Source organism: Pecten maximus, chromosome 18, assembly GCF_902652985.1.
Source record: "Pecten maximus chromosome 18, xPecMax1.1, whole genome shotgun sequence".
Classification (NCBI taxonomy): Eukaryota; Metazoa; Mollusca; class Bivalvia; order Pectinida; family Pectinidae; genus Pecten; species Pecten maximus.
The window spans coordinates 30171635-30198512 of record NC_047032.1 but is presented as its reverse complement, the minus strand read 5'-3'; the positions used below and the strand labels follow the sequence as shown (position 1 = coordinate 30198512).

The window sequence follows — 26878 nt, the reverse complement described above, 5'->3', positions numbered from 1 at the left end:
AATCTGACGATTGAGAATGGATGTTTTCAGATTGTACGGATTCAGTTTACACACCATATAGTTTTCGACAGGGATACCCCGGTGTTTATAGAACGGATTACATGGTTCAGGATCAGATTTAGACAAAATACTTCACTTTATAATGCTGAGCTACACTATTGGGACCTTGACATTTCAGTATAAACTTTGTAAAAATCTGTGTCAATAGTATTCTTTATTGGTAGGCCGGCCTCGTCAGTGTCAATAGTATTCTTTATTGGTAGGCTGGCCTCGTCAGTGTAAAACCCTCTACTTTAATCACCCTACCTCTATAACACCAGAGTGGATTCGGCAGAGTTTGAGTAGCTTGGCTGGTCCAATTACTCATACATTGACTGGAATGTCATACATAAACTTTGTATGTGTATAACACTGTCTGAAGCAAAACATATGTAAAATAAAAATGGGAATCTTATCTTGTAAGTAAGACCGTACGTACTAGATAGATGAAGTCCACTGGTGTTAGGGTGTTGTGAGTAGGGTAGAATTTACATATACCTCAAACTACATATGACCAATTTGATTAATGTTACACTGGTTTTATCAAATTATGCCGTATTACATATGTGTAGAACAATGATAGAAGAATCTGCATTAATGTCAGAGATATATGGGGAGGGTACGTTGACCCTATCCTGTCATGGTTTGGGGAGATATATAATGGGAGGTTACGTTGACCCTATCCTGTCATGGTTTGGGGAGATATATAATGTGAGGGTACGTTGACCCTATCCTGTCATGGTTTGGGGAGATATATAATGGGAGGGTACGTTGACCCTTTCCTGTCATGGTTTGGGGAGATATATAATGGGAGGGTACGTTGACCCTATCCTGTCATGGTTTGGGGAGATATATAATGTGAGGGTACGTTGACCCTTTCCTGTCATGGTTTGGGGAGATATATAATGGGAGGGTACGTTGACCCTATCCTGTCATGGTTTGGGGAGATATATAATGGGAGGGTACGTTGACCCTATCCTGTCATGGTTTGGGGAGATATATAATGGGAGGGTACGTTGACCCTATCCTGTCATGGTTTGGGGAGATATATAATGGGAGGGTACGTTGACCCTATCCTGTCATGGTTTGGGGAGATATATAATGGGAGGGTACGTTGACCCTATATATCCTGTCATGGTTTGGGGAGATATATAATGGGAGGGTACGTTGACCCTATCCTGTCATGGTTTGGGAGATATATAATGGGAGGGTACGTTGACCCTATCCTGTCATGGTTTGGGGAGATATATAATGTGAGGGTACGTTGACCCTATCCTGTCATTGTTTGGGGAGATATATAATGTGAGGGTACGTTGACCCTTCCTGTCATTGTTTGGGGAGATATATAATGTGAGGGTACGTTGACCCTATCCTGTCATGGTTTGGGGAGAGATATAATGTGAGGGTACGTTGACCCTATCCTGTCATGGTTTGGGGAGATATATAATGGGAGGGTACGTTGACCCTATCCTGTCATGGTTTGGGGAGATATATAATGGGAGGGTACGTTGACCCTTCCTGTCATGGTTTGGGGAGATATATAATGTGAGGGTACGTTGACCCTATCCTGTCATGGTTTGGGGAGATATATAATGGGAGGGTACGTTGACCCTTCCTGTCATGGTTTGGGGAGATATATAATGGGAGGGTACGTTGACCCTTTCCTGTCATGGTTTGGGGAGATATATAATGTGAGGGTACGTTGGCCCTATCCTGTCATGGTTTGGGGAGAAGTTAGTGATGTTAACACCTCTGAGAGCCCACACTGGTAACTCTGACACTGGTACCTCTGAGAGCCGACACTGGTGTCATTGCCCTCTGTAGGAATTCCATTGGGAGATAATCAACTGATCTAAAACCTGACAGAACAATGATCTCTCCCCAGGAATCCAAATGTTACTAATGATACCTCCCTACATCAGAACAATGATCTCTCCCCAGGAATCCAAAAGTTACCAATGATACCTCCCTACATCAGAACAATGATCTCTCCCCAGGAATCCAAAAGCTACTAATGATACCTACCTACATCAGAACAATGATCTCTCCCCAGGAATCCAAAAGTTACCAATGATACCTCCCTACATCAGAACAATGATCTCTCCCCAGGAATCAAAAAGCTACCAATGATACCTCCCTACATCAGAACAATGATCTCTCCCCAGGAATAAAAAAGTTTCCAATGATACTTACCTACATCAGAACAATGATCTCTCCCCAGGAATCAAAAAGCTACCAATGATACCTACCTACATCAGAACAATGATCTCTCCCCAGGAATAAAAAAGTTACCAATGATACCTACCTACATCAGAACAATGATCTCTCCCCAGGAATAAAAAAGTTACCAATGATACCTAACTACATCAGAACAATGATCTCTCCCCAGGAATCCAAAAGTTATCAATGATACCTACCTACATCAGAACAATGATCTTTCCCCAGGAATCCAAAAGTTACCAATAATACCTAACTACATCAGAACAATGATCTCTCCCCAGGAATCCAAAAGTTACCAATGATACCTCCCTACATCAGAACAATGATCTCTCCCCAGGAATCCAAAAGTTATCAATGATACCTAACTACATCAGAACAATGATCTCTCCCCAGGCATCCAAAAGTTACTAATGATACCTACCTACATCAGAACAATGATCACTCTCCAGGAATAAAAAAGTTATCAATGATACCTAACTACATCAGAACAGTGATCTCTCCCCAGGAATAAAAAAGTTTCCAATGATACCTCCCTACATCAGAACAATGATCTCTCCCCAGGAATCCAAAAGGTTACTAATGATACCTCCCTACATCAGAACAGTGATCTCTCCCCAGGAATCAAAAAGTTACCAATGATACCTCCCTACATCAGAACAATGATCTCTCCCCAGGAATCAAAAAGCTACCAATGATACCTCCCTACGTCAGAACAATGATCTCTCCCCAGGAATAAAAAAGTTACCAATGATACCTAACTACATCAGAACAATGATCTCTCCCCAGGAATAAAAATGTTACCAATGATACCTCCCTACATCAGAACAATGATCTCTCCTCAGGAATCAAAAAGTTACCAATGATACCTCCCTACATCAGAACAATGATCTCTCCCCAGGAATAAAAAAGTTACCAATGATACCTCCCTACATCAGAACAATGATCTCTCCCCAGGAATCAAAAAGCTACCAATGATACCTCCCTACATCAGAACAATGATCTCTCCCCAGGAATAAAAAAGTTACAAATGATACCTCCCTACATCAGAACAATGATCTCTCCCCAGGAATCCAAATGTTACCAATGATACCTACCTACATCAGAACAATGATCTCTCCCCAGGAATAAAAAAGTTACCAATGATACCTACCTACATCAGAACAATGATCTCTCCCCAGGAATCCAAATGTTACCAATGATACCTCCCTACATCAGAACAATGATCTCTCCCCAGGAATAAAAAAGGTTACTAATGATACCTCCCTACATCAGAACAATGATCTCTCCCCAGGAATAAAAATGTTACCAATGATACCTCCCTACATCAGAACAATGATCTCTCCCCAGGAATCCAAAAGTTACCAATAATAAATTTTTGTCCTGAATTGTGTCTGAGTTAAAGTTAATATTTTGTTACTGGTGTAGATTTTTCACATCTCAGTGAAGACTTCATATTGTACTTTTTGGATGGAGGACTCAGACGTTTCATCTTGTGTGTCAGCCAGTCACTCCAGAAAATTCCATGTGTTTGTTACATCAACCTACACTTGTCTGTGTCAGAATATCTTGTATAGGAACGGTATGTACAGGAGCATATATATGTACACCACAGTACTGCCAGATAAAATATAATGTCCAGACTCTCCTCCTGAAGACTTGTGTTGTACTGTGAGATGATGTCAGACTAGACTCTCCTCCTTAAGACTTGTGTTGTACTGTGAGATGTCAGACTAGACTCTCCCTCCTGAAGACTTGTGTTGTACTGTGAGATGATGTCAGACTAGACTCTCCTCCTGAAGATTTGTGTTGTACTGTGAGATGATGTCAGTCAAGACTCTCCTCCTGAAGACTTGTGTTGTACTCTAGATGATGTCAGACTAGACTCTCCTCCTGAAGACTTGTGTTGTACTCTAGATGATGTCAGACTAGACTCTCCTCCTGAAGACTTGTGTTGTACTGTGAAATGTCAGACTAGACTCCTACTGTAGACTTGTGTTGTACTGTGAGATGATGTCAGTCTAGACTCTCCTCCTGAAGACTTGTGTTGTACTGTGAGATGTTGTCAGACTAGACTCTCCTCCTGAAGACTTGTGTTGTACTGTGAGATGTTGTCAGACTAGACTCTCCTCCTGAAGACTTGTGTTGTACTGTGAGATGTCAGACTAGACCCTCCTCCTGAAGACTTGTGTTGTACTGTGAGATGTTAGACTAGACCCTCCCCCTGAAGACTTGTGTTGTACTGTGAGATGTCAGACTAGACCCTCCTCCTGAAGACTTGTGTTGTATTGTGAGATGTCAGACTAGACTCTCCTCCTGAAGACTTGTGTTGTACTGTGAGATGATGGTCAGACTAGACCCTCCTCCTGAAGACTTGTGTTGTACTGTGAGATGTCAGACTAGACTCTCCTCCTGAAGACTTGTGTTGTACTGTGAGATGTCAGTCTAGACTCTCCTCCTGAAGACTTGTGTTGTACTGTGAGATGTCAGTCTAGACTCTCCTCCTGAAGACTTGTGTTGTACTGTGAGATGTTGTCAGACTAGACCCTCCTCCTGAAGACTTGTGTTGTACTGTGAGATGGTGTCGGACTAGACTCTCCCCCTGAAGACTTGTGTTGTACTGTGAGATGATGTCAGTCTAGACTCTCCTCCTGAAGACTTGTGTTGTACTGTGAGATGTCAGACTAGACCCTCCTCCTGAAGACTTGTGTTGTACTGTGAAATGTCAGACTAGACTCTCCTCCTGTAGACTTGTGTTGTCTGTGAGATGTCAGACTAGACTCTCTTCCTGAAGACTTGTGTTGTACTGTGAGATGATGTCAGACTAGACTCTCCTCCTGAAGACTTGTGTTGTACTGTGAGATGATGTCAGTCTAGACTCTCCTCCTGAAGACTTGTGTTGTACTGTGAGATGATGTCAGACTAGACTCTCCTCCTGAAGACTTGTGTTGTACTGTGAGATGATGTCAGACTAGACTCTCCTCCTGAAGACTTGTGTTGTACTGTGAGATGATGTCAGACTAGACTCTCCTCCTGAAGACTTGTGTTGTACTCTAGATGATGTCAGACTAGACTCTCCTCCTGAAGACTTGTGTTGTACTGTGAGATGATGTCAGACTAGACTCTCCTCCTGAAGACTTGTGTTGTACTGTGAGATGATGTCAGACTAGACTCTCCTGAAGACTTGGATTGTACTGCCAGTGTTTTTATTGGCATTCAGTGAATAACGATAAGCATTTACAAAACACTATTAAGATATTTGAAATATTGTTACAAAGAGGCATGTTTACTACATTGCTAGAATATGGTGTAATTGTACAGGCAGGAAAGTTTGGGCTATTTATATGTATGTCTGCATGTTTATGTTTTTGGTGTTTTCCGTCCGTGTAGATGTACACTTTATTATACTGCTGGCCCTAGGTCACAAATTCACATGGCAGCCTTCTTGACGTCAGCATCCCTCATAAAACCTGCATCCCTGATTTATGGTACAGGCAGTTACAGCAGCTGATCATTATATCCTACATCTATATCCAGAATTCTGTTTTTGTTCTGAAAAAAATCAAAGCTATGAATCTTACAGGCATTGACTGAAGAAACATGACAAATTATTAGACATAAAAGATTCTACAAAACTATAAACACTGTTTCTTTAAATGTCAAACAAAAAGTGGGCGGATTTTTCGCAGTGGTTATATCAAATTTTCCTTGTTATGCATAACATAAATCAAGAAACATTTAATGCCCTATCAATTATTATGAACTAGTAGAAGTAATAGGCTCCATATATACTTCACTGTAAAAATTTGGACACTCCTCCACTGGCTTTAGGATAAAAATAACTTGTGTAAAGAGTTTCACTGTGGTGTAAACTGGTACAGGAAAGGTTAAAGGTCACTGCTGCATGTGATAACATCTATGGCATATGGTTGAATGTTGTGAGGTCAAAGGTTTACAGTAAGTACTAATCCAATACTGTTCCCTGGAAGGATGGTTGACTTGTGGGAGTTGTGTAGATCATGGATTCTTAACTGTTCTGTTCCCAGTTAGATCTAGTTGTGTTTAATGCTATGAGTTTTATAAACACAGCTGTTGATCATGAATTCGACCAAGCTATGAGATGAGTTATATACCAAGTAAATAATGATTCTAAACTCAACAGATCTGTATATGGTAGTAGACGCAGTGTGTAGGGTTCTCATTTCAGTAGGAGTAATCTTTGTGTTGATTATGGCTTCAAAATTCCATGTTTCATGTTCAGTAGGGGTTAGTGTTGTATAGATGTTCAATGGGGCAATAAGTGTTGTATAGATGTTCAGTAGGGTTAGTGTTGTATAGATGTTCAGTAGGGGTTAGTGTTGTATAGATGTTCAGTAGGGGTTAGTGTTGTATAGATGTTCAGTAGTGGTTAGTGTTGTATAGATGTTCAGTAGGGGTTAGTGTTGTATAGGTGTTCAGTAGGGGTTAGTGTTGTATAGATGTTCAGTGGGGATTAGTGTTGTATAGATGTTCAGTAGGGTTAGTGTTGTATAGATGTTCAGTAGGGTTAGTGTTGTATAGATGTTCAGTGGGGATTAGTTTTGTATAGATGTTCAGTAGGGGTTAGTGTTGTACAGATGTTCAGTAGGGGTTAGTGTTGTATAGATGTTCAGTAGGGGTTAGTGTTGTATAGATGTTCAGTAGGGGTTAGTGTTGTATAGATGTTCAGTGGGAATTAGTGTTGTTTAGATGTTCAGTAGGGTTAGTGTTGTATAGATGTTCAGTAGGGGTTAGTGTTGTATAGATGTTCAGTAGGGTTAGTGTTGTATAGATGTTTAGTAGGGTTAGTGTTGTATAGATGTTCAGTGGGGGTTAGTGTTGTATAGATGTTTAGTAGGGTTAGTGTTGTATAGATGTTTAGTAGGGTTAGTGTTGTATAGATGTTCAGTAGGGGTTAGTGTTGTATAGATGTTTAGTGGGGGTTAGTGTTGTATAGATGTTTAGTGGGGGTTAGTGTTGTGTAGCTGTTCAGTAAGGGTTAGTGTTGTATAGGTGTTCAGTAGAGGTTAGTGTTGTATAGATGTTCAGTGGGGGTTATTGTTGTATAGATGTTCAGTGGGGGTTATTGTTGTACAGATGTTCAGTGGGGGTTAAGTGTTGTATAGATGTTCAGTAGGGTTAGTGTTGTATGGATGTTTAGTAGGGTTAGTGTTGTATAGATGTTCAGTAGGGGCTAGTGTTGTATAGATGTTCAGTAGGGGTTAGTGTTGTATAGATGTTTAGTGGGGGTTAGTGTTGTATAGATGTTTACTGGGGGTTAGTGTTGTATAGATGTTCAGTAGTGGTTAGTGTTGTATAGATGTTCAGTAGGGGTTAGTGTTGTATAGATGTTCAGTAGTGGTTAGTGTTGTATAGATGTTCAGTAGGGATTAGTGTTGTATAGATTTTCAGTAGGGGTTAGTGTTGTATAGATGTTCAGTAGTGGTTAGTGTTGTATAGATGTTCAGTAGGGGTTAGTGTTGTATAGATGTTTAGTGGGGGTTAGTGTTGTATAGATGTTCAGTAGGGTAAGTGTTGTATAGATGTTCAGTAGGGCTAGTGTTGTATAGATGTTCAGTAGGGGTTAGTGTTGTATAGATGTTTAGTGGGGGTTAGTGTTGTGTAGCTGTTCAGTAGGGGTTAGTGTTGTATAGATGTTTAGTGGGGGTTAGTGTTGTGTAGCTGTTCAGTAGGGGTTAGTGTTGTATAGATGTTCAATAGGGGTTAGTGTTGTATGGATGTTTAGTAGGGTTAGTGTTGTATAGATGTTCAGAGGGGCTAGTGTTGTATAGATGTTCAGTGGTGGTTAGTGTTGTATAGATGTTCAGTAGGGTTAGTGTTGTATAGATGTTTAGTGGGGGTTAGTGTTGTATAGATGTTTAGTGGGGGTTAGTGTTGTGTAGCTGTTCAGTAGGGGTTAGTGTTGTATAGATGTTCAGTAGGGGTTAGTGTTGTATAGATGTTTAGTGGTGGTAAGTGTTGTATAGATGTTCAGTAGGGGTTAGTGTTGTATAGATGTTCAGTAGGGGTTAGTGTTGTTAAGATGTTCAGTAGGGGTTAGTGTTGTATAGAAGTTCAGTAGGGGTTAGTGTTGTATAGATGTTCAGTAGGGGTTAGTGTTGTATAGATGTTCAGTAGGGGTTAGTGTTGTATAGATGTTCAGTAGGGTTAGTGTTGTATAGATGTTCAGTAGGGGTTAGTGTTGTGTAGATATTCAGTAGGGGTTAGTGTTGTTAAGATGTTCAGTAGGGGTTAGTGTTGTTAAGATGTTCAGTAGGGGTTAGTGTTGTTAATATGTTCAGTAGGGGTTAGTGTTGTATAGATGTACATTCTATTCTATTGTTCGATGTTTAGTAGGTTTGTGTGGTATGGATCGTGGATGTTCGGCAGTGATTGGGAATGTAAGAGGTCAGGTTTGTATAAACAGCAGATGGTTTTGTGTATCACTACCAGGTATATGGTGTACAGATGATTCTGGGTGATGCACAAACACATTAATTATGAGGAATATACACAGTACCAGGGCTAGTTATGGCTCCCATACTGCTGTGAAGGGTGAAGTGTATCTGGTCTAGGGATATAGTGTATATTGTACCTGGACTAGTAATGGCCCCCATTAACTAGTGACTGAGGGGTAGAGATGGGGGGTAGTTTATAGGATCTGGAATATAGTGTATATTGTACCTGGACTAGTAATGGCCCCCATTAACTAGTGACTGAGGGGTAGAGATGGGGGTAGTTTACAGGGTCTGGGATATAGTGTATATTGTACCTGGTAATGGCCCCCATTAACTAGTGACTGAGGGGTAGAGATGGGGGTAGTTTACAGGGTCTGGGATATAGTGTATATTGTACCTGGACTAGTAATGGCCCCCATTAACTAGTGACTGAGGGGTAGAGATGGGGGTAGTTTACAGGGTCTGGGGTATAGTGTATATTGTACCTGGACTAGTAATGGCCCCCATTAACTAGTGACTGAGGGGTAGAGATGGGGTAGTTTATAGGGTCTGGGATATAGTGTATAATGTACCTGGACTAGTAATGGCCCCCATTAACTAGTGACTGAGGGGTAGAGATGGGGGTAGTGTATAGGGTCTGGGATATAGTGTATATTGTACCTGGACTAGTAATGGCCCCATTAACTAGTGACTGAGGGGTAGAGATGGGGGTAGTTTACAGGGTCTGGGATATAGTGTATATTGTACCTGGACTAGTAATGACCCCATTAACTAGTGACTGAGGGGTAGAGATGGGGGTAGTTTACAGGGTCTGGGGTATAGTGTATATTGTACCTGGACTAGTAATGGCTCCCATTAACTAGTGACTGAGGGGTAGAGATGGGGGTAGTTTATAGGGTCTGGGATATAGTGTATATTGTACCTGGACTAGTAATGGCCCCCATTAACTAGTGACTGAGGGGTAGAGATGGGGTTAGTTTACAGGGTCTGGGATATAGTGTATATTGTACCTGGACTAGTAATGGCCCCCATTAACTAGTGACTGAGGGGTAGAGATGGGGGTAGTTTACAGGGTCTGGGATATAGTGTATATTGTACCTGGACTAGTAATGGCCCCCATTAACTAGTGACTGAGGGGTAGAGATGGGGGTTGTTTATAGGGTCTGGGATATAGTGTACATTGTACCTGAATTACTTACAGCCCCCCCCCCCCCCCCCCCCCCCCCCCAATACTATTAGCTGGGGGGTATGAGCTCTAGGGATATGACCCTCCTGTGGAATTCTTTCTCTGTCTTAGTGTCTTGAATATCATAGGATTTAATTACCTGAGTAACTTGTATTGTCAAGAAATGTTTCTGGGTATTAAATTTCCCAGGAGTGAGTGATTACATTCATGGAAATAAAAGAGAAATCTACATGTGTTTGTTTCAAGTAATGTATGATTATCATGATTGAAATTTTGTCGTATGCCAAAATAGCTTTAAAAGTACATGTGTGTTTTTTAATGTATTGAAAATGGATCTGTTAAAGACAGACAGGGCATAGAAGATGGTCCTTGTGGCTTTGAATGGGGAAGTATTTCTTAGTTATCTAATTAACGTAAAGTGTTCCAAAGCATTAATAGTTGTTCCCGTGTATAGAGGATAGTCACAGTTACTACATGTGTCTCTGTGAGCTGAGAATGTTCATCACTACTAATGTGCCATACGACTCCCTCCCATTATTGCTGTTCCGAGTCGCTCACAATGATTGTCATTGTGTAATGTAGCTGTACAACAAAACATTGACCTGATTCATGACCTACAACTGAATGGTAAGAGACTCTGGGGGTTTCTTTTAGGTATAGAGAATAACAAATGGAAGCAACGTGTCGTCATTTTAGAAGCAATCAGTAAAATACCAAAATACGATATTGGTACTTTAAAATTATATAATAAAACTTTTGAAAAAAAAGTTGGCTTTACCTAAGTCAAGAGACGTGTTTGGTTTCTGAGCCTGAAGTGAATTAAAGATACTCTTAATTTGGTGGTTTTAGTAAGTGGAGATTACTCTTGATTTGGTGGTTATAGTAAGTGGAGGTAACTCTTGATATGGTGGTTATAGTAAGTGGAGATAACTCTTAGTTTGGTGGTTATAGTAAGTGGAGATAACTCTTGATATGGTGGTTATAGTAAGTGGAGATAACTCTTGATTTGGTGGTTATAGTAAGTGGAGGTAACTCTTGATTTGGTGGTTATAGTAAGTGGAGGTAACTCTTGATTTGGTGGTTATAGTAAGTGGAGGTAACTATTGATATGGTGGTTATAGTAAGTGGAGATAACTCTTGATTTTGTGGTTATAGTAAGTGGAGATAACTCTTAGTTTGGTGGTTATAGTAAGTGGAGATAACTCTTGATTTGGTGGTTATAGTAAGTGGAGGTAACTCTTGATTTGGTGGTTATAGTAAGTGGAGATAACTCTTGATTTGGTGGTTATAGTAAGTGGAGGTAACTCTTGATTTGGTGGTTATAGTAAGTGGAGATAACTCTTGATATGGTGGTTATAGTAAGTGGAGGTAACTCTTGATTTGGTGGTTATAGTAAGTGGAGATAACTCTTGATATGGTGGTTATAGTAAGTGGAGATAACTCTTGATATGGTTGTTATAGTAAGATAATTACGTCTTGTGTTATACTAAGTGGTCCCTATAATTTGAGGTTATTGTATTTTGAAGATAACAAAATAATATAGAAATTGATGATGTATTTCATAGCAGTAAAAACTAATCTTGTCCACGCTGCTCATTATGCTAACGGTGCTTGGTACTGTGGATGTGGGACTGGTGCCATGATGAGGGATTAGTTGGCTGGTGTTACCTCACCCTGTTAGCTGTCTCTATCTGTGTTTACATCACACTACTACGATGGTCTTATACATGAAAACATCTCTGTACTTATGTATACTCGATAACATCCAGCTGTGCCCTCTATGGAACATTGCTGAATGGAATTTACTGAAATGTTGTCACTAAATGCAATCAGCAGATTTATAAATATTTGAAAATAACGTATAGATAAGCATAAGTATTTTCCTACAAAAAATGTGTTGTTGCCATGGCAACAGTAACATCAGCAGTAAGTCCTGTGGCTCTAGTGATGTCTGATGTTCAGGTGAGATAACTTTCTGCTGATGGTGGTTCTGTATAGGTTAAGTGACGATGGACACTGACATTCATATACATGGTGCTGCCATGACGAGGACTTATCTGAAGGTTGAGCTGAAATTTCTATGATATTTGGTTTTGTTTTATAAAGTTGTCTCAGACTTGAGTTCTATGGTATTTTGGGCATGTCTCATACAGTTATCTCAGACTCCAAGTTCAAGGATATTTCAGTTATATTTGATAGAGTTGTTTCAGACTCTGAGTTCAATATTTCGGTTCTGTTTGATAGAGTTGTATCTCAGACTCCAAGTTCAATATTTTGGTTCTGTTTGATAGAGTTGTTTCAGACTCTGAGTTCTATAGAATGTTTTGTCAGGGTTTCATACAAATTGTTTAAGGCTCAATATTTTGGCCACTTGTATGTAACTGTTGTTTAGTTGCCAGTTTGATGAAAAATTTTGGAGTGTATTTTCATTCTTACCTATTCTGGATGTAGCTTTAAAACCTGAGATTCTGAGTGTGTGTCTTGGGTTCTTACTAGGGGAGGGTCAGGGTTACTGACAAGGACCTGAAGTGTGTAAAACATATGATACAGACTTAAGTGTACAGGATAAGTATCATTAGGTGTGAAGGCATTTAACTTCTCCCGAGCTATTTTTGGTGAACCAAGATAATCTGTTTCTATCCTGACATGGAGTGTCGGTTTTAATACACAGAGCACAGCTTACTCCTCTCATACTGTCCTACACTATAGATATATGGTTTGTGAGGATGTCCTACTCTGTAGATATATGGTTTGTGAGGATGTCCTACACTGTGTAGATATATGGTTTGTGAGGATGTCCTACACTGTGTAGATATATGGTTTGTGAGGATGTTCTACACTGTAGATATATGGTTTGTGAGGATGTCCTACACGTGTAGATATATGGTTTGTGAGGATGTCCTACACTATGTAGATATATGGTTTGTGAGGATGTCCTACACTGTAGATATATGGTTTGTGAGGATATCCTACACTCTGTAGATATATGGTTTGTGAGGATGTCCTACACTGTGTAGATATATGGTTTGTTAGGATGTCCTATACTGTGTAGATATATGGTTTGTGAGGATATCCTACACTATGTAGATATATGGTTTGTGAGGATGTCCTATGCTGTAGATATATGGTTTGTGAGGATGTCCTACACTGTGTAGATATATGGTTTGTGAGGATGTCCTACACTGTGTAGATAAATGGTTTGTGAGGATGTCCTACACTGTAGATATATGGTTTGTGAGGATGTCCTACACTATGTAGATATATGGTTTGTGAGGATGTCCTACACTGTGTAGATATATGGTTTGTGAGGATATCCTTCACTGTAGATATATGGTTTGTGAGGATGTCCTACACTATGTAGATATATGGTTTGTGAGGATGTCCTACACTGTAGATATATGGTTTGTGAGGATGTCCTACACTATGTAGATATATGGTTTGTTAGGATGTCCTATACTGTGTAGATATATGGTTTGTGAGGATATCCTACACTATGTAGATATATGGTTTGTGAGGATGTCCTATGCTGTAGATATATGGTTTGTGAGGATGTCCTACACTGTGTAGATATATGGTTTGTGAGGATGTCCTACACTGTGTAGATAAATGGTTTGTGAGGATGTCCTACACTGTAGATATATGGTTTGTGAGGATGTCCTACACTATGTAGATATATGGTTTGTGAGGATGTCCTACACTGTGTAGATATATGGTTTGTGAGGATATCCTTCACTGTAGATATATGGTTTGTGAGGATGTCCTACACTATGTAGATATATGGTTTGTGAGGATGTCCTACACTGTAGATATATGGTTTGTGAGGATGTCCTACACTATGTAGATATATGGTTTGTGAGGATGTCCTACACTGTAGATATATGGTTTGTGAGGATGTCCTACACTATGTAGATATATGGTTTGTGAGGATGTCCTACACTGTAGATATATGGTTTGTGAGGATGTCCTACACTATGTAGATATATGGTTTGTGAGGATGTCCTACACTGTAGATATATGGTTTGTGAGGATGTCCTACACTGTGTAGATATATGGTTTGTGATGATGTCCTACACTGTAGATATATGGTTTGTGAGGATGTCCTACACTGTAGATATATGGTTTGTGAGGATGTCCTACACTGTGTAGATATATGGTTTGTGAGGATGTCCTACACTGTGTAGATATATGGTGTGTGAGGATGTCCTACACTGTGTAGAGGATGTCCTACACTGTAGATATATGGTTTGTGAGGATGTCCTACACTGTAGATATATGGTTTGTGAGGATATCCTACACTGTAGATATATGGTTTATGAGGATATCCTACACTGTAGATATATGGTTTGTGAGGATGTCCTACACTGTGTAGATATATGGTTTGTGAGGATGTCCTACACTGTGTAGATATATGGTTTGTGAGGATATCCTTCACTGTAGATATATGGTTTGTGAGGATGTCCTACACTGTAGATATATGGTTTGTGAGGATGTCCTACACTGTGTAGATATATGGTTTGTGAGGATGTCCTACACTGTGTAGATATATGGTTTGTGAGAATGTCCTACACTATGTAGATATATGGTTTGTGAGGATGCCCTTCACTGTGTAGATATATGGTTTGTGAGGATGTCCTACACTGTGTAGATATATGGTTTGTGAGGATGTCCTACACTGTAGATATATGGTTTGTGAGGATATCCTACACTGTAGATATATGGTTTGTGAGGATGTCCTACACTGTGTAGATATATGGTTTGTGAGGATGTCCTACACTGTAGATATATATGGTTTGTTAGGATGTCCTATACTGTGTAGATATATGGTTTGTGAGGATATCCTACACTATGTAGATATATGGTTTGTGAGGATGTCCTACGCTGTAGATGTATGGTTTGTGAGGATGTCCTACACTGTAGATATATGGTTTGTGAGGATGTCCTACACTGTGTAGATATATGGTTTGTGAGGATGTCCTACACTGTAGATATATGGTTTGTGAGGATGTCCTACGCTGTGTAGATATATGGTTTGTGAGGATGTCCTACACTGTAGATATATGGTTTGTGAGGATATCCTACACTGTGTAGATATATGGTTTGTGAGGATGTCCTACACTGTAGATATATGGTTTGTGAGGATGTCCTACACTGTAGATATATGGTTTGTGAGGATGTTCTACACTGTATAGATATATGGTTTGTGAGGATATCCTACACTGTGTAGATATATGGTTTGTGAGGATGTCCTACACTGTAGATATATGGTTTGTGAGGATGTCCTATACTGTGTAGATATATGGTTTGTGAGGATGTCCTACACTGTAGATATATGGTTTGTGAGGATGTCCTACACTGTAGATATATGGTTTGTGAGGATGTCCTACACTGTGTAGATATATGGTTTGTGAGGATGACCTACACTGTAGATATATGGTTTGTGAGGATATCCTACACTGTGTAGATATATATTGTTTATGGATCTGAGGAAGTTCTAGAGACCTAACTACATCTCATTCTTTAAGCTAAATATTGAGGATGTACAAAATATCTGGGATAGTTGTAACTGCATGTCACTGTAATATGACTGATGATAACGATTTATATAATTTAAAGCAGTATGTGAAGAATCTTAAACTACTTGTGCATTAGAAAAAAATGAAGAAATCATTATAATAGTTTGACTTTGATTTCAGAATTTTTTTTTATATAAACAAAAGATATGAATAAATGAAAATGCTAAAAACTCTGTTTTCTTCAATTTTTACACTGAAATATTTAGCAAGCTGTTGAACTGAATTTAGAAGCAACACATCATAGACTTTTTGCTCCAGGTCTCCCATTGACTTTGATGTTACCAACTTCCTGTAATTTTACACACTTGGTGTAGCTGTACATTATGCACTACATGTAATGATCCATGCTGTAGGTAATATAGCCAATTACAGATGTTCACTATCAGGAAATCTCCACATCTCTGTAATCCTGGTCGAGGTGACTGGGTCTGGCCTTGTTCTGTATGGTGTTAAAACAAAGGTGCTATAGGCTTTTACAGTGTAAGCCACATTGAAGTGTAGATCTGCCGAAATTATCATTTTACAGTGTGAGCCACATTGAAGTGTAGATCTGCCAAAATGTATATCATTTTACAGTGTAAGCCATATTGAATTATAGATCTGCCGAAATGTACATCATTCTGTTTACTTGTAAACACTTAAATCTGCTATAGAAACCCAAGTGGTTCCTCTTTCATACAAAAGTAAATCTAACATAATGAGTGTTACTGGTTGAAAAGGGAAAAAACACTTAATACTAATAATTGGTTAGAAGATGTTTTAAAGGAAGTGAACGACACAGTTTTTTCAAGACTTACACATGTTGACAAGTGTTAGATTCAAGACTTACACATGTTGACAAGTGTTAGATTCAGAACATTTATATTAAGAACATAATTTCTCCTCACACAACAATCAAATATTAATGACCTTAGCTGATATTAATAACCAAACAACAAACATTGGCTGATGTTGGATTGAGGAGGGTGGGAGGCAAAATAACAAAAAAAAGATTTATTTTCTTATTTATGATTTCTGTACAGACAGGTTCCAACTGTGCTGAAGCATCTGTGTAGTTATTCACCTGGTCTAGCAGTAGTTTCTTGTGTAACATTCCTCCAGGCTGTAGCCTCACTTCAGGGTTTAATTACTTTATTCTGCATTTAGATGGTCCCTAACATTATAGGATTGGTACATCAGTTTAAGATACCAAAGCTTTCAGATTTCAAAATGAACATAGAAATATCCTGAAAATTTTATAGAATCCATGTATAAAAATTATTTATTGATATGGTTTATAATTGAATTCAGAAATATATGGACAAATCAAGTAGAATGCATGTATAAAAAAATTTTAAAAAAACTTTGCCATTGAAATGGTATGAAGACAGAAAAACCTTGACATGTATACAAGAATTTTACCTGAAATGGAAAAAAAATCCTCAGAAATTGCATCAAAACAGAAATAGAAAAAAATGTAAACTTGGATTATACTTGTTGTAATGTAGCTTGGTTGGTATGGTAGATGTATTTTAGAATAGGAAGGAGATAAACCAGTGATAAGGTAATCTCACAACCATCTGTAATCACCAAAATAGCTCCTGACAGTTGTGTGGTTTGGTGCTGGTTTAAGGATCAGTACATCATCCCAAAGATATATACAAAGGTATATGGAAATGACTACATTGCTGGCAGCTTCTCAGGAAATAGGAGGAATTTCAGCATTTAGCATATGTATCTTTTCTGGAAGATTGAAGTCTTATCTGAATATATAAAATATTGATGTGGAAATTTCTTTCGAATCTCAAAGAGTTCATTTGTCTTTATATTCTGCAATACTGGATATGTTTTCTTTTCACAGACATTTTATTGAATTAACATATTCTTTAGGTATTGGACCAAAGGCCAGCCCTCGCCCTAACTGGTGATCCTATGAACACCATAGCTGATTAGCTCCCTATTTGACCCTGATCTTCTGTGCCCCTACCAATGTTTCAGTTACGTCCAAATTAGGCCACAAGGATTGGACTCTGATGTAGGTCAAGCTTTGTATACACCAGATCATACTCTGGGATGAGGTGGCACTGAGCATACAATGTGTAAAATTATAGACTGACATATAGCTCCTATACACACCAGTTAGGCACAACATTGTATTAAATTAAGTTTATTTTATAACTCTTACTAATTGGATGGAAGTCTGATCTTAATTTGATAGGCAAATTAAGACAACATTACATTACAGCATTATATAATAGCTTAATTAACCATGTTGTGTAAATATCCAGACCTGGTTATCTAGCTTAAATTCCTTTTATTTTACATACACTATGAATATATTTCACTGTTGTCAATAAAAAATATTGCTTAGTTTAAATACAGATAAACGTTCCCTAGTTTTGTTCTCACAATTCCTTATTTATGTACAATATGAATATATTTCACTATTGTTAATAAGAAAATATTAATTACTTGACTTATAAAATATAGATTACAAAATACAGATTAATTGTTGCCTTACTGCTGTTCTCACACAAGCTTAATGTTACCTAAAGCATGACAGATACTGCTGATGTAGCTTCATTGTATATAGTACCATGTAGATTCAAAACACATTTGAGATCAATAGGATGTCAAATTAAGATGAATGAAGAACTAAAATTAAGATCAGGGAGATTTGAAGATTGATGTGGAATCTTAAGTAATAAAGAAACGTTTTTGAGGATAAGAACTGTCTCTTTGGATATATGTTTAGTTATATTCCATGTAAACTTCTTTGGTTTATTTATCTCCATTCCATTCCAAACATATAAAACAGTGTTTCTCGTGGATGTAAATCTCTACATTAAGATTGAGATATATCATTGTGTAAAGTAGAGAATTGTGAGAGAATAGAATATGATGAACTACAAAGGACCGTCAGATTTTGTTTTGTGAATTTGGCAAAAAATATCCATGAATCATGATATAGAACATACGGAAGTAATTATGTGATGTTCAACTGTATATTAAATTTCAATATTGTTTGTTAAAGAGTGGTGGTTGATTTTTTTTTATAATTGGTTGGTTGATAATGAGTAATTAGTAAACCAGATGTAAAAAAAACCATGATCTGTTATTGTGGATTTCGTCATGTAGTGACAAGGCAAGAAAACTTGATTTATAGAAATTCAAGACTGGTATAATGAACAGGCAAGTTCATTAATGAGCTCGTTAAGTAAATGATTAAGGTGCAGTGAAACGAATAGCTTTTTGTGAGGGAAAAAAATTGGAACATCCAGCTGTTAAACATCGGATTTAACCAACCACTTTGATGTGTATATTACCGTAGAAAACAGTCTTCAATTACTAATTACTGTCATTTACCTCAAAAAATTGAAATTGATTATTATCAATTACGATTACATGATAACAATTACCCTATATGTGAATGAAACACAAGACAAGCTATCATACTGGACAGTATTGTGGGGACGCTGCTTTAAGGACTCAAGATTTTTCAAGATTTTTATTTGAATGCTCAGACACATGAAAATATGTTACATGAGGAACCTAATATCAAATCCCATTACTAAGCATGACAGGCTGGACAGAAAACAGACTATTACATCTATGTTATTCTAAATTACATAATACAACAATAAGCCAGCTACGTTACAAATAACAGCACAATAATGTTACATTTGGGCTATTTACGACTTTGGGTGTTTCCCCGAATTGTTATTCATCTAGACTGTACTTTTATCTTTTCAGGAATGGAGAACGGTTAGCGCTGAAGATAATTAAAAACATTGAGAAGTATCGAGAAGCTGCTAAGCTGGAAATTAACGTCCTGGAGAAACTCCGAGCCAAAGATCCTGACGGACAGTTGTAAGTAAATGGAGGATGTTTTCAGTTTAATAGTTTTGATACATTTATATAGTGGTGATCAATCTAACAAGGTTTTCTCAACCTTTTCATGCCTTAAAAGTTTACAATATTAGTGTTTAGATTTTCTGTGTCTCTATGCCAATACATAGATCTTGAGGAGATATCAAAAGTAGGTCACAGTGATCTAATTGTTCTGCTTCAGTTACTTTGGTTTATCTTTACCTCTCGGTTATATTTTTTTTTGCCTCATTTAAATTTTTGGAAGAAAATTGGTGAATTGGCAAAGAAATTTTCAGGAGTTTACTGCAAATTTTGAGAATTTTGTTTAAAACTGGGGGAAATAATATTCATTTGGGAATGCATGGTGATCATTATCAGCACCAAAGTGCCCTTCCTCCCACAAGCAGAACCAGAATATTACAAATTCCCTTGTAAGTTGTCTTGCTATATATGCTCTTGTAGTTACTTTGAGTCAAATTATGTGTGGGCCCCTTATTATATGATTGATATATGGTATGTTTTATGAATACTTTCAGTGTCAAAACAGGTTAAGACCTAGATAGTTTTGATAAGTTTTGTCATAATTTGTTCATGTAGACCAAAAGTTTTGCTAGAATCAGTGGCCTGCTGAAGGCAAATGATCTGTTATTATATATATCTCCCATACTGTTAACATGAGGCCAAAAAAATTAATTAATTGGTTCTCGGGCCCGGCCGCATCCAAAAAAATGTAGCCTTATTACTGATTTTATCGCAAAAAGAATAAAAGACAAAGGCTTTAATAACCATGCACACACCTTGTGTAGAATCGGAAAGGATCAACAATAATACTGCCATGAAATACACTTGGGGGATTTTCGGAAGCTTCTACAATTGTGTAACTATACACTTCGATAAAGGATGGGGACATGGGGATTGGGACATGGACGTTTCCTGACAAACTGAAATAATGCCATGTTTTGTTATGAATTAATGAACACAGAAGTTGCTTCAAATTAAAGGATTTATTAAAATATTTCAGTTATTTCAGTTTGATGTGAATGAAAAAAAGAAAGAAAAAGAAATGCCCGCATCGAACTGAGAACGAACTTATTGATCTAATAACGTAAATGATCTAATTGGCATTAATTTTACTTACAGCCTCTGCGTGAACACGATAGAGTGGTTTGACTACCATGGACATGTCTGTATAGCATTTGAGATGCTAGGCCTTAGTGTATTCGACTTTCTGGTAAGTTCTTAAGTCTGCAGTTCAATATCAGCAAAAAAATGTTACATCTCATTGACACGTACTTTAAGGTGTGTCTTTTGACCAGACAATACCACATCTCATTGACATATACTGTAATGTGTGTCTTTTGACCAGACAATACCACATCTCATTGATATGTACTGTAATATGTCTTTTGACCAGACAAATACCACATCTCATTGACATGTACTGTAATGTGTCTTTTGACCAGACAATACCACATCTCATTGACATATACTGTAATGTGTGTCTTTTGACCAGACAATACCACATCTCACTTACATGTACTGTAATGTGTCTTTTGACCAGACAAATACCACATCTCATTGACATGTACTGTAATGTGTCTTTTGACCAGACAAATACCACATCTCACTGACATGTAGTGTAATGTGTGTCTTTTGACCAGACAAATACCACATCTGATTGACATATACTGTAATTTGTGTCTTTTGACCGACAAATACCACATCTCATTGACATGTACTGTAATATGCACTGTGTTTTGTGTTACAGAAGGACAACCACTACATACCCTACCCTATAGAACATGTACGACACATGGCCTACCAGCTGTGTTACGCTGTCAACTGTAAGTATTGCAATGATCTGTATTTACCCTGTTAATAGAAGGGGTAGAAAAGAACTCCCTCTCTGGAGGGGTTAAATGGAGGCACTGTTGGGAGGGCAAGGTCACTCAGGAGAGGTTAAATGGAGGCACTGTTGGGAGGGCAAAGTCACTCAGGAGAGGTTAAATGGAGGCACTGTTGGGAGGGCAAGGTCACTCAGGAGAGGTTAAATGGAGGCACTGTTGGGAGGGCAAGGTCACTCAGGAGAGGTTAAATGGAGGCACTGTTGGGAGGGCAAGGTCACTCAGGAGAGGTTAAATGGAGGCACTGTTGGGAGGGCAAAGTCACTCAGGAGAGGTTAAATGGAGGCACTGTTGGGAGGGCAAGGTCACTCAGGAGAGGTTAAATGGAGGCACTATTGGGAGGGCAAGGTCACTCAGGAGAGGTTAAATGGAGGCACTATTGGGAAGGCAAGGTCACTCTCAGTAGGGGTTAAATGGAGGCACTGTTGTGAGGGCAAGGTCACTCAGGAGAGGTTGAATGGAAACACTATTGTCAGGGCAAGGTCACTCAGGAGAGGTTAAATGGAGGCACTATTGGGAAGGCAAGGTCACTCTCAGTAGGGGTTAAATGGAGGCACTGTTGTGAGGGCAAGGTCACTCAGGAGAGGTTAAATGGAGGCACTATTGGGAGGGCAAGGTCACTCAGGAGAGGTTAAATGGAGGCACTATTGGGAAGGCAAGGTCACTCTCAGTAGGGGTTAAATGGAGGCACTGTTGTGAGGGCAAGGTCACTCAGGAGAGGTTGAATGGAAACACTATTGTGAGGGCAAGGTCACTCAGGAGAGGTTAAATGGAGGCACTATTGGGAGGGCAAGGTCACTCAGGAGAGGTTAAATGGAGGCACTGTTGGGAGGGCAAGGTCATTCAGGAGAGGTTAAATGGAGGCACTATTGGGAGGGCAAGGTCATTCAGGAGAGGTTAAATGGAGGCACTATTAGGAGGGCAAGGTCATTCAGGAGAGGTTAAATGGAGGCACTATTGGGAAGGCAAGGTCACTCTCAGTAGGGGTTAAATGGAGGCACTGTTCTGAGGGCAAGGTCACTCAGGAGAGGTTGAATGGAAACACTATTGTGAGGGCAAGGTCACTCAGGAGAGGTTGAGTGGAAGCACTGTTGGGAGGGCAAGGTCCTTTCGAGCATAGGTCAAGGGACAGCACTATCTTTGGGGGGTGGGGAGATAACTTATTAAAACAGCTACAGGTGATTTATTTGATGGCTACAGGTAACTTATTGGACGGCTACAGGTGAGAATTGAGTGACTACATATACTAGACAATGAAGAACATAGCAATATTAGCTGTGGAATGACAAGTAAACAAAGAATAAACAGGAATTGAATATCTATTACAGTAACACAGAATTTAATATCAACATCCTTTCAGTATAGCTGGTATTGATATTCCCATATATTTCCCATGCACTATATTTTGTAAGTTTCCCGCAACAATCCTTTTACATTAAACATATCAATGTATAGATATCCAAAGGCTATACAGAAAGACACATTTCAGCATACATGCCTCAGACTCCTATATTTTATATAATGGACATTTTTCGGCCTTACATCCATCCTTATAAAAAACTTGGCCAAAATTGATTAATTCAAAACATTGCTAACTGGATTTAAAATGACCATGAACTGGTGCAGCTATATAACTGATTAAAACAGCTAAATCATATCAGGGAAAATGGCTGAAATTGATTAATTCAAAACACTACTAACTTGATTTTAAGTGACCATGAACCTGTGAAAGCTTGTGTATTATACAGATTCGATGTAGGTTAATATACTAAGCATGGTATATAAGCTGAATCTCGTACATTGGATGTTTTCATACAGGATGTGGTAAAAAAAAAGTAGTTGTGGTAACCTTTGGTTTTCATTAACACTGTTCACTTTTTCATGAAACGCTTCAAGGAGCAGCACTAGTCATATCAAAAATTTATAAAACTAATTTAAAATATAATCAATCATTGATCAATTTTTTGTTTCTGATTGTGAAACCCATTCCCATCACTAGGTGCTATTATAATGATTATTTCTATGTTAACTTATAAATCACATAGCTACTTCTATTTGTGTAGCAGCAGGTTCCAATTATTTCCATTGTTTGGCTGCAATGTCAAAGGGAGAATATTACCAAATGGCTGTTATAAAAAATGTTTGAAAAATAATCCTCATTGTATAATTAATAGAATACTGTTACTAAGTTTTCGTTTTAGCTTGACAGATATTGCAGAAGTAAATAATTTTTTTGAAAATGAAAATTCCTTCAAGATGCAAAATTCAATATGAACGACAAAGATTTCCCCCAAGAGTTGATGCTCCTGAACAGACTATCTTTTATATTGCTACTGGAAAACAAAAAAAGTTAGATAACAAAAACTATACTCTAATATTGTTAAATTCATTTGTGAGAGTACAGAAGCTAGCAAGTAATGGTTTGTGTTAAAAGGAATGTTGTTCCATAACGCTGCTCTGAATCTGATCCTGGTGTACAGTTGTAGATGATTTGAGAATGTGCAGATGTTCAGGGTTAAATGGAAATCAGATTAAGAACGTTGCCACACATTTCTATTAAACGTGATCACATATTATTCTACAGAGTAAACTGCACATTGTTGAGCTAATACAGTTATAAACACAACTGAGAGGGAGTGGAAAGACTCTACACAACTTCCATACGAGAATCCCCTGTTAGTATTTAAAATGGGATCTCGAACACAAATAAATCCTGTCAGTTTTGGTGCAAAAATATGATAGTACATGCTTTATATTGCAATTATGTTTTGCGATTTCTCAAAAAAAAAAATCCAAAAAATCTGATAAATGATTTTTAGGTGGCATGTATTGAATTTGTGCTCTTACAGGACTAGAACAGGATTGTGAACTTCTGGGCCCTGTTTTTCAAAGTTTACTTATTACTGTTCAGACATAGATGTTAGTCATTTAAAACGTAGACTGAACAACTCATACAAGTTATATTAATCATGCAGCGTTTGAGACTGAGCGTCATGTACAAACCTCTCACATACCTGGAAGATAAAACTTGGCAGCAAACTTGAGTTTAACACTGGAATTATATCAGAGCTTCACAATGATAATTCATAAAAAAGGAAAACTGGATAAACCTTAGTGTACAGTAGATAGGGCGCTGACAGGTGGAAATGGTCCCAGATACACTGTCTGTGAAAGGGGGAGTCGGGGTTAGAGGTACACTGTAGGAGTTTCTGGGGGAGGTGAGGTGAAATCAAGACATTGTAGGGGAATAGATAGTGGAGATGTTTGGGTATAAACGGGGACATTGTGGGGGTATAAATAGTGGAGATGTTTGGTATAAACGGGGACATTGTGGGGGAATAAATAGTGGAGATGTTTGGTATAAACGGGGACATTGTGGGGGAATAAATAGTGGAGATGTTTGGTATAAACGGGGACATTGTGGGGGAATAAATAGTGGAGATGTTTGGTATAAACGGGGACATTGTGGGGGAATAAATAGTGGAGATGTTTGGTATAAACGGGGACATTGTGGGGGAATAAATAGTGGAGATGTTTGGTATAAACGGGGACATTGTGGGGGAATAAATAGTGGAGATGTTTGGTATAAACGGGGACATTGTGGGGGAATAAATAGTGGAGATGTTTGGTATAAACGGGGACATTGTGGGGGAATAAATAGTGGAGATGTTTGGGTATTAACGGGGACATTGTGGGGGAATAAATAGTGGAGATGTTTGGTATAAACGGGGACATTGTGGGGGAATAAATAGTGGAGATGTTTGGGTATAAACGGGGACATTGTGGGGGAATAAATAGGAGAGGTATGGGGGTATAAATTGGGGACGTGTGGAAATATAAATGTGGGAGGTATGGGGGTATTTTATATGGGGGAGGTATAGGGATATAAATGGGGGAGGTTTGGGGGACAAACAGGGGAGGTGTGGTGTGGTGGTTTACATGTGAGGTATGGGTGTATAAATGGGGGAGATGTGGAGATATAAATGTTGGGAGGTAGAGGGATATCAACAGGGGATATTGGGGTATAAGTTGGGGAGGTATGAGGTATAAATTTGGGACGTTTGGAGGTATAAATGGGGGAGATGTGGGGGTATAGATTAGGGAGGTGTGTGGGTATAAATGGGGGAGATGTGGGGGTATAGATTAGGGAGGTGTGTGGGTATAAATGGGGGGTGTGGGGTATAAATGGGGGAGATGTGGGGGTATAGATTAGGGAGGTGTGTGGGTATTAATGGGGGAGAGGTGGGGGTATAGATTAGGGAGGTGTGTGGGTTAACTGGGGGAGGTGTGGGGGTCTTGCTTACGGGATGTGTGTGGGTTCCATGGGGAGTGTGGGGGTTAACTGGGGGATGTGGGGGTATCCACTGGGGGCGTGTGGGGGTGTCACACTGGGGACGCTGTGGGTATCACCTGGGCGACTGTGGGGTTACATGGGGCCTGTGGGGTTAGTTTCGGGGTTGTGGTAACTCCTGGGGGCTGTGGGGGTATAGATTAGGGAGGTGTGTGGGTATAAATGGGGGAGATGTGGGGGTATAAATGGGGGAGGTGTGGGGGTGTAAATGGGGGAGGTGTGGGGGTATAAATGGGGGAGGTGTGGGGGTGTAAATGGGGGAGATGTGGGGGTATAAATGGGGGAGGTGTGGGGGTGTAAATGGGAGGTGTGGGGGTATAAATGGTGGAGGTGTGGGTTATTGATTAGGGAGGTGTGGGGAAATATACAGGTATAAATGGTTGAGGTATCGGCTATAGGGCTATAAACGGGGGATGTTGGGGGTATAAATGGGGGGATAAATTGTAATATATTGTGGGGTTAAATAAGGAAATAAATTTGGGTGTAAATGGGAACATTGTGGTTGTATAGATGTGGAGTGTGTCCAGGTAAAAAAGGGATATTGTAATAATAATAGAATAAGTTTGGAGAATTTATGATAATGTACTCTTTACTCTGTATGAAGAAAACTTGAAGTTGGAATGGTAGTGTACTGTAGCTAGTGATGTGCTGTTTTGTTTTTACAGTCTTACATGAAAACCAGCTGACCCACACAGATCTGAAACCAGAGAATATACTGTTTGTTAACTCAGAAGCAGATGTTTCTTTCAACGCCCGTAAGGTGAGCATATATAGAACTCGGCTATCATTCAGTGTTATTTAATCATTCTACCTACACATGGTCCAAATGGCCAAGTGAGTTTATGCCGGTGTGCGTCATCTGTCCGTCTGTCTGTCACCAACTTTTCCATTCAAATGACTTCTCATTAACCTAGAGTCTCAAAATCATGATATTTGGCTGATAGGTTCATGGGATAGAGCCCCTTAAAGTTTGCTGAAAGAAATGACACAAGAATTAAGAATTTCTCTGCAGTTGTATTCACTGTTGTTTAACTTGCTGTATAGTCTTATAATTAGATAGTCCTTTAATATAACATTGAGTGCTTTATGTGCCTTATACAGTTATGTTATAAATCTGTTTCAAAACACCACAGACTGCAGCCTTAATAAATTGGGCAAATTGTTTGTATGCACCATGTAATCAGGTTCAAATGTTTGAATAGATGTATGAAAGACCATAATAATTTTGTCAAAAAAAAAAGTGTTAAAGATGACCCCAAAAGTCTTTATTTTCTGTGTGAAAA

The 26878-nt window shown here is 38.8% G+C and overlaps 1 protein-coding gene across 3 annotated transcripts in view; it reads left to right on the top strand.

Moving 5' to 3' along the window:
* The window catches only part of LOC117316509 (STE20-like serine/threonine-protein kinase), a 71953-nt gene that overhangs the window by 26831 nt on the left and 18244 nt on the right, over positions 1 to 26878 (top strand). For all 3 annotated transcript variants that reach the window (XM_033871126.1, XM_033871128.1, XM_033871127.1), the window contains 4 exons: positions 19224 to 19340; positions 20481 to 20571; positions 21109 to 21184; positions 26261 to 26355. In XM_033871126.1, coding sequence (XP_033727017.1) covers positions 19224 to 19340; positions 20481 to 20571; positions 21109 to 21184; positions 26261 to 26355 — 379 coding nt within the window. The remainder of the gene's footprint in view (positions 1 to 19223; positions 19341 to 20480; positions 20572 to 21108; positions 21185 to 26260; positions 26356 to 26878) is intronic.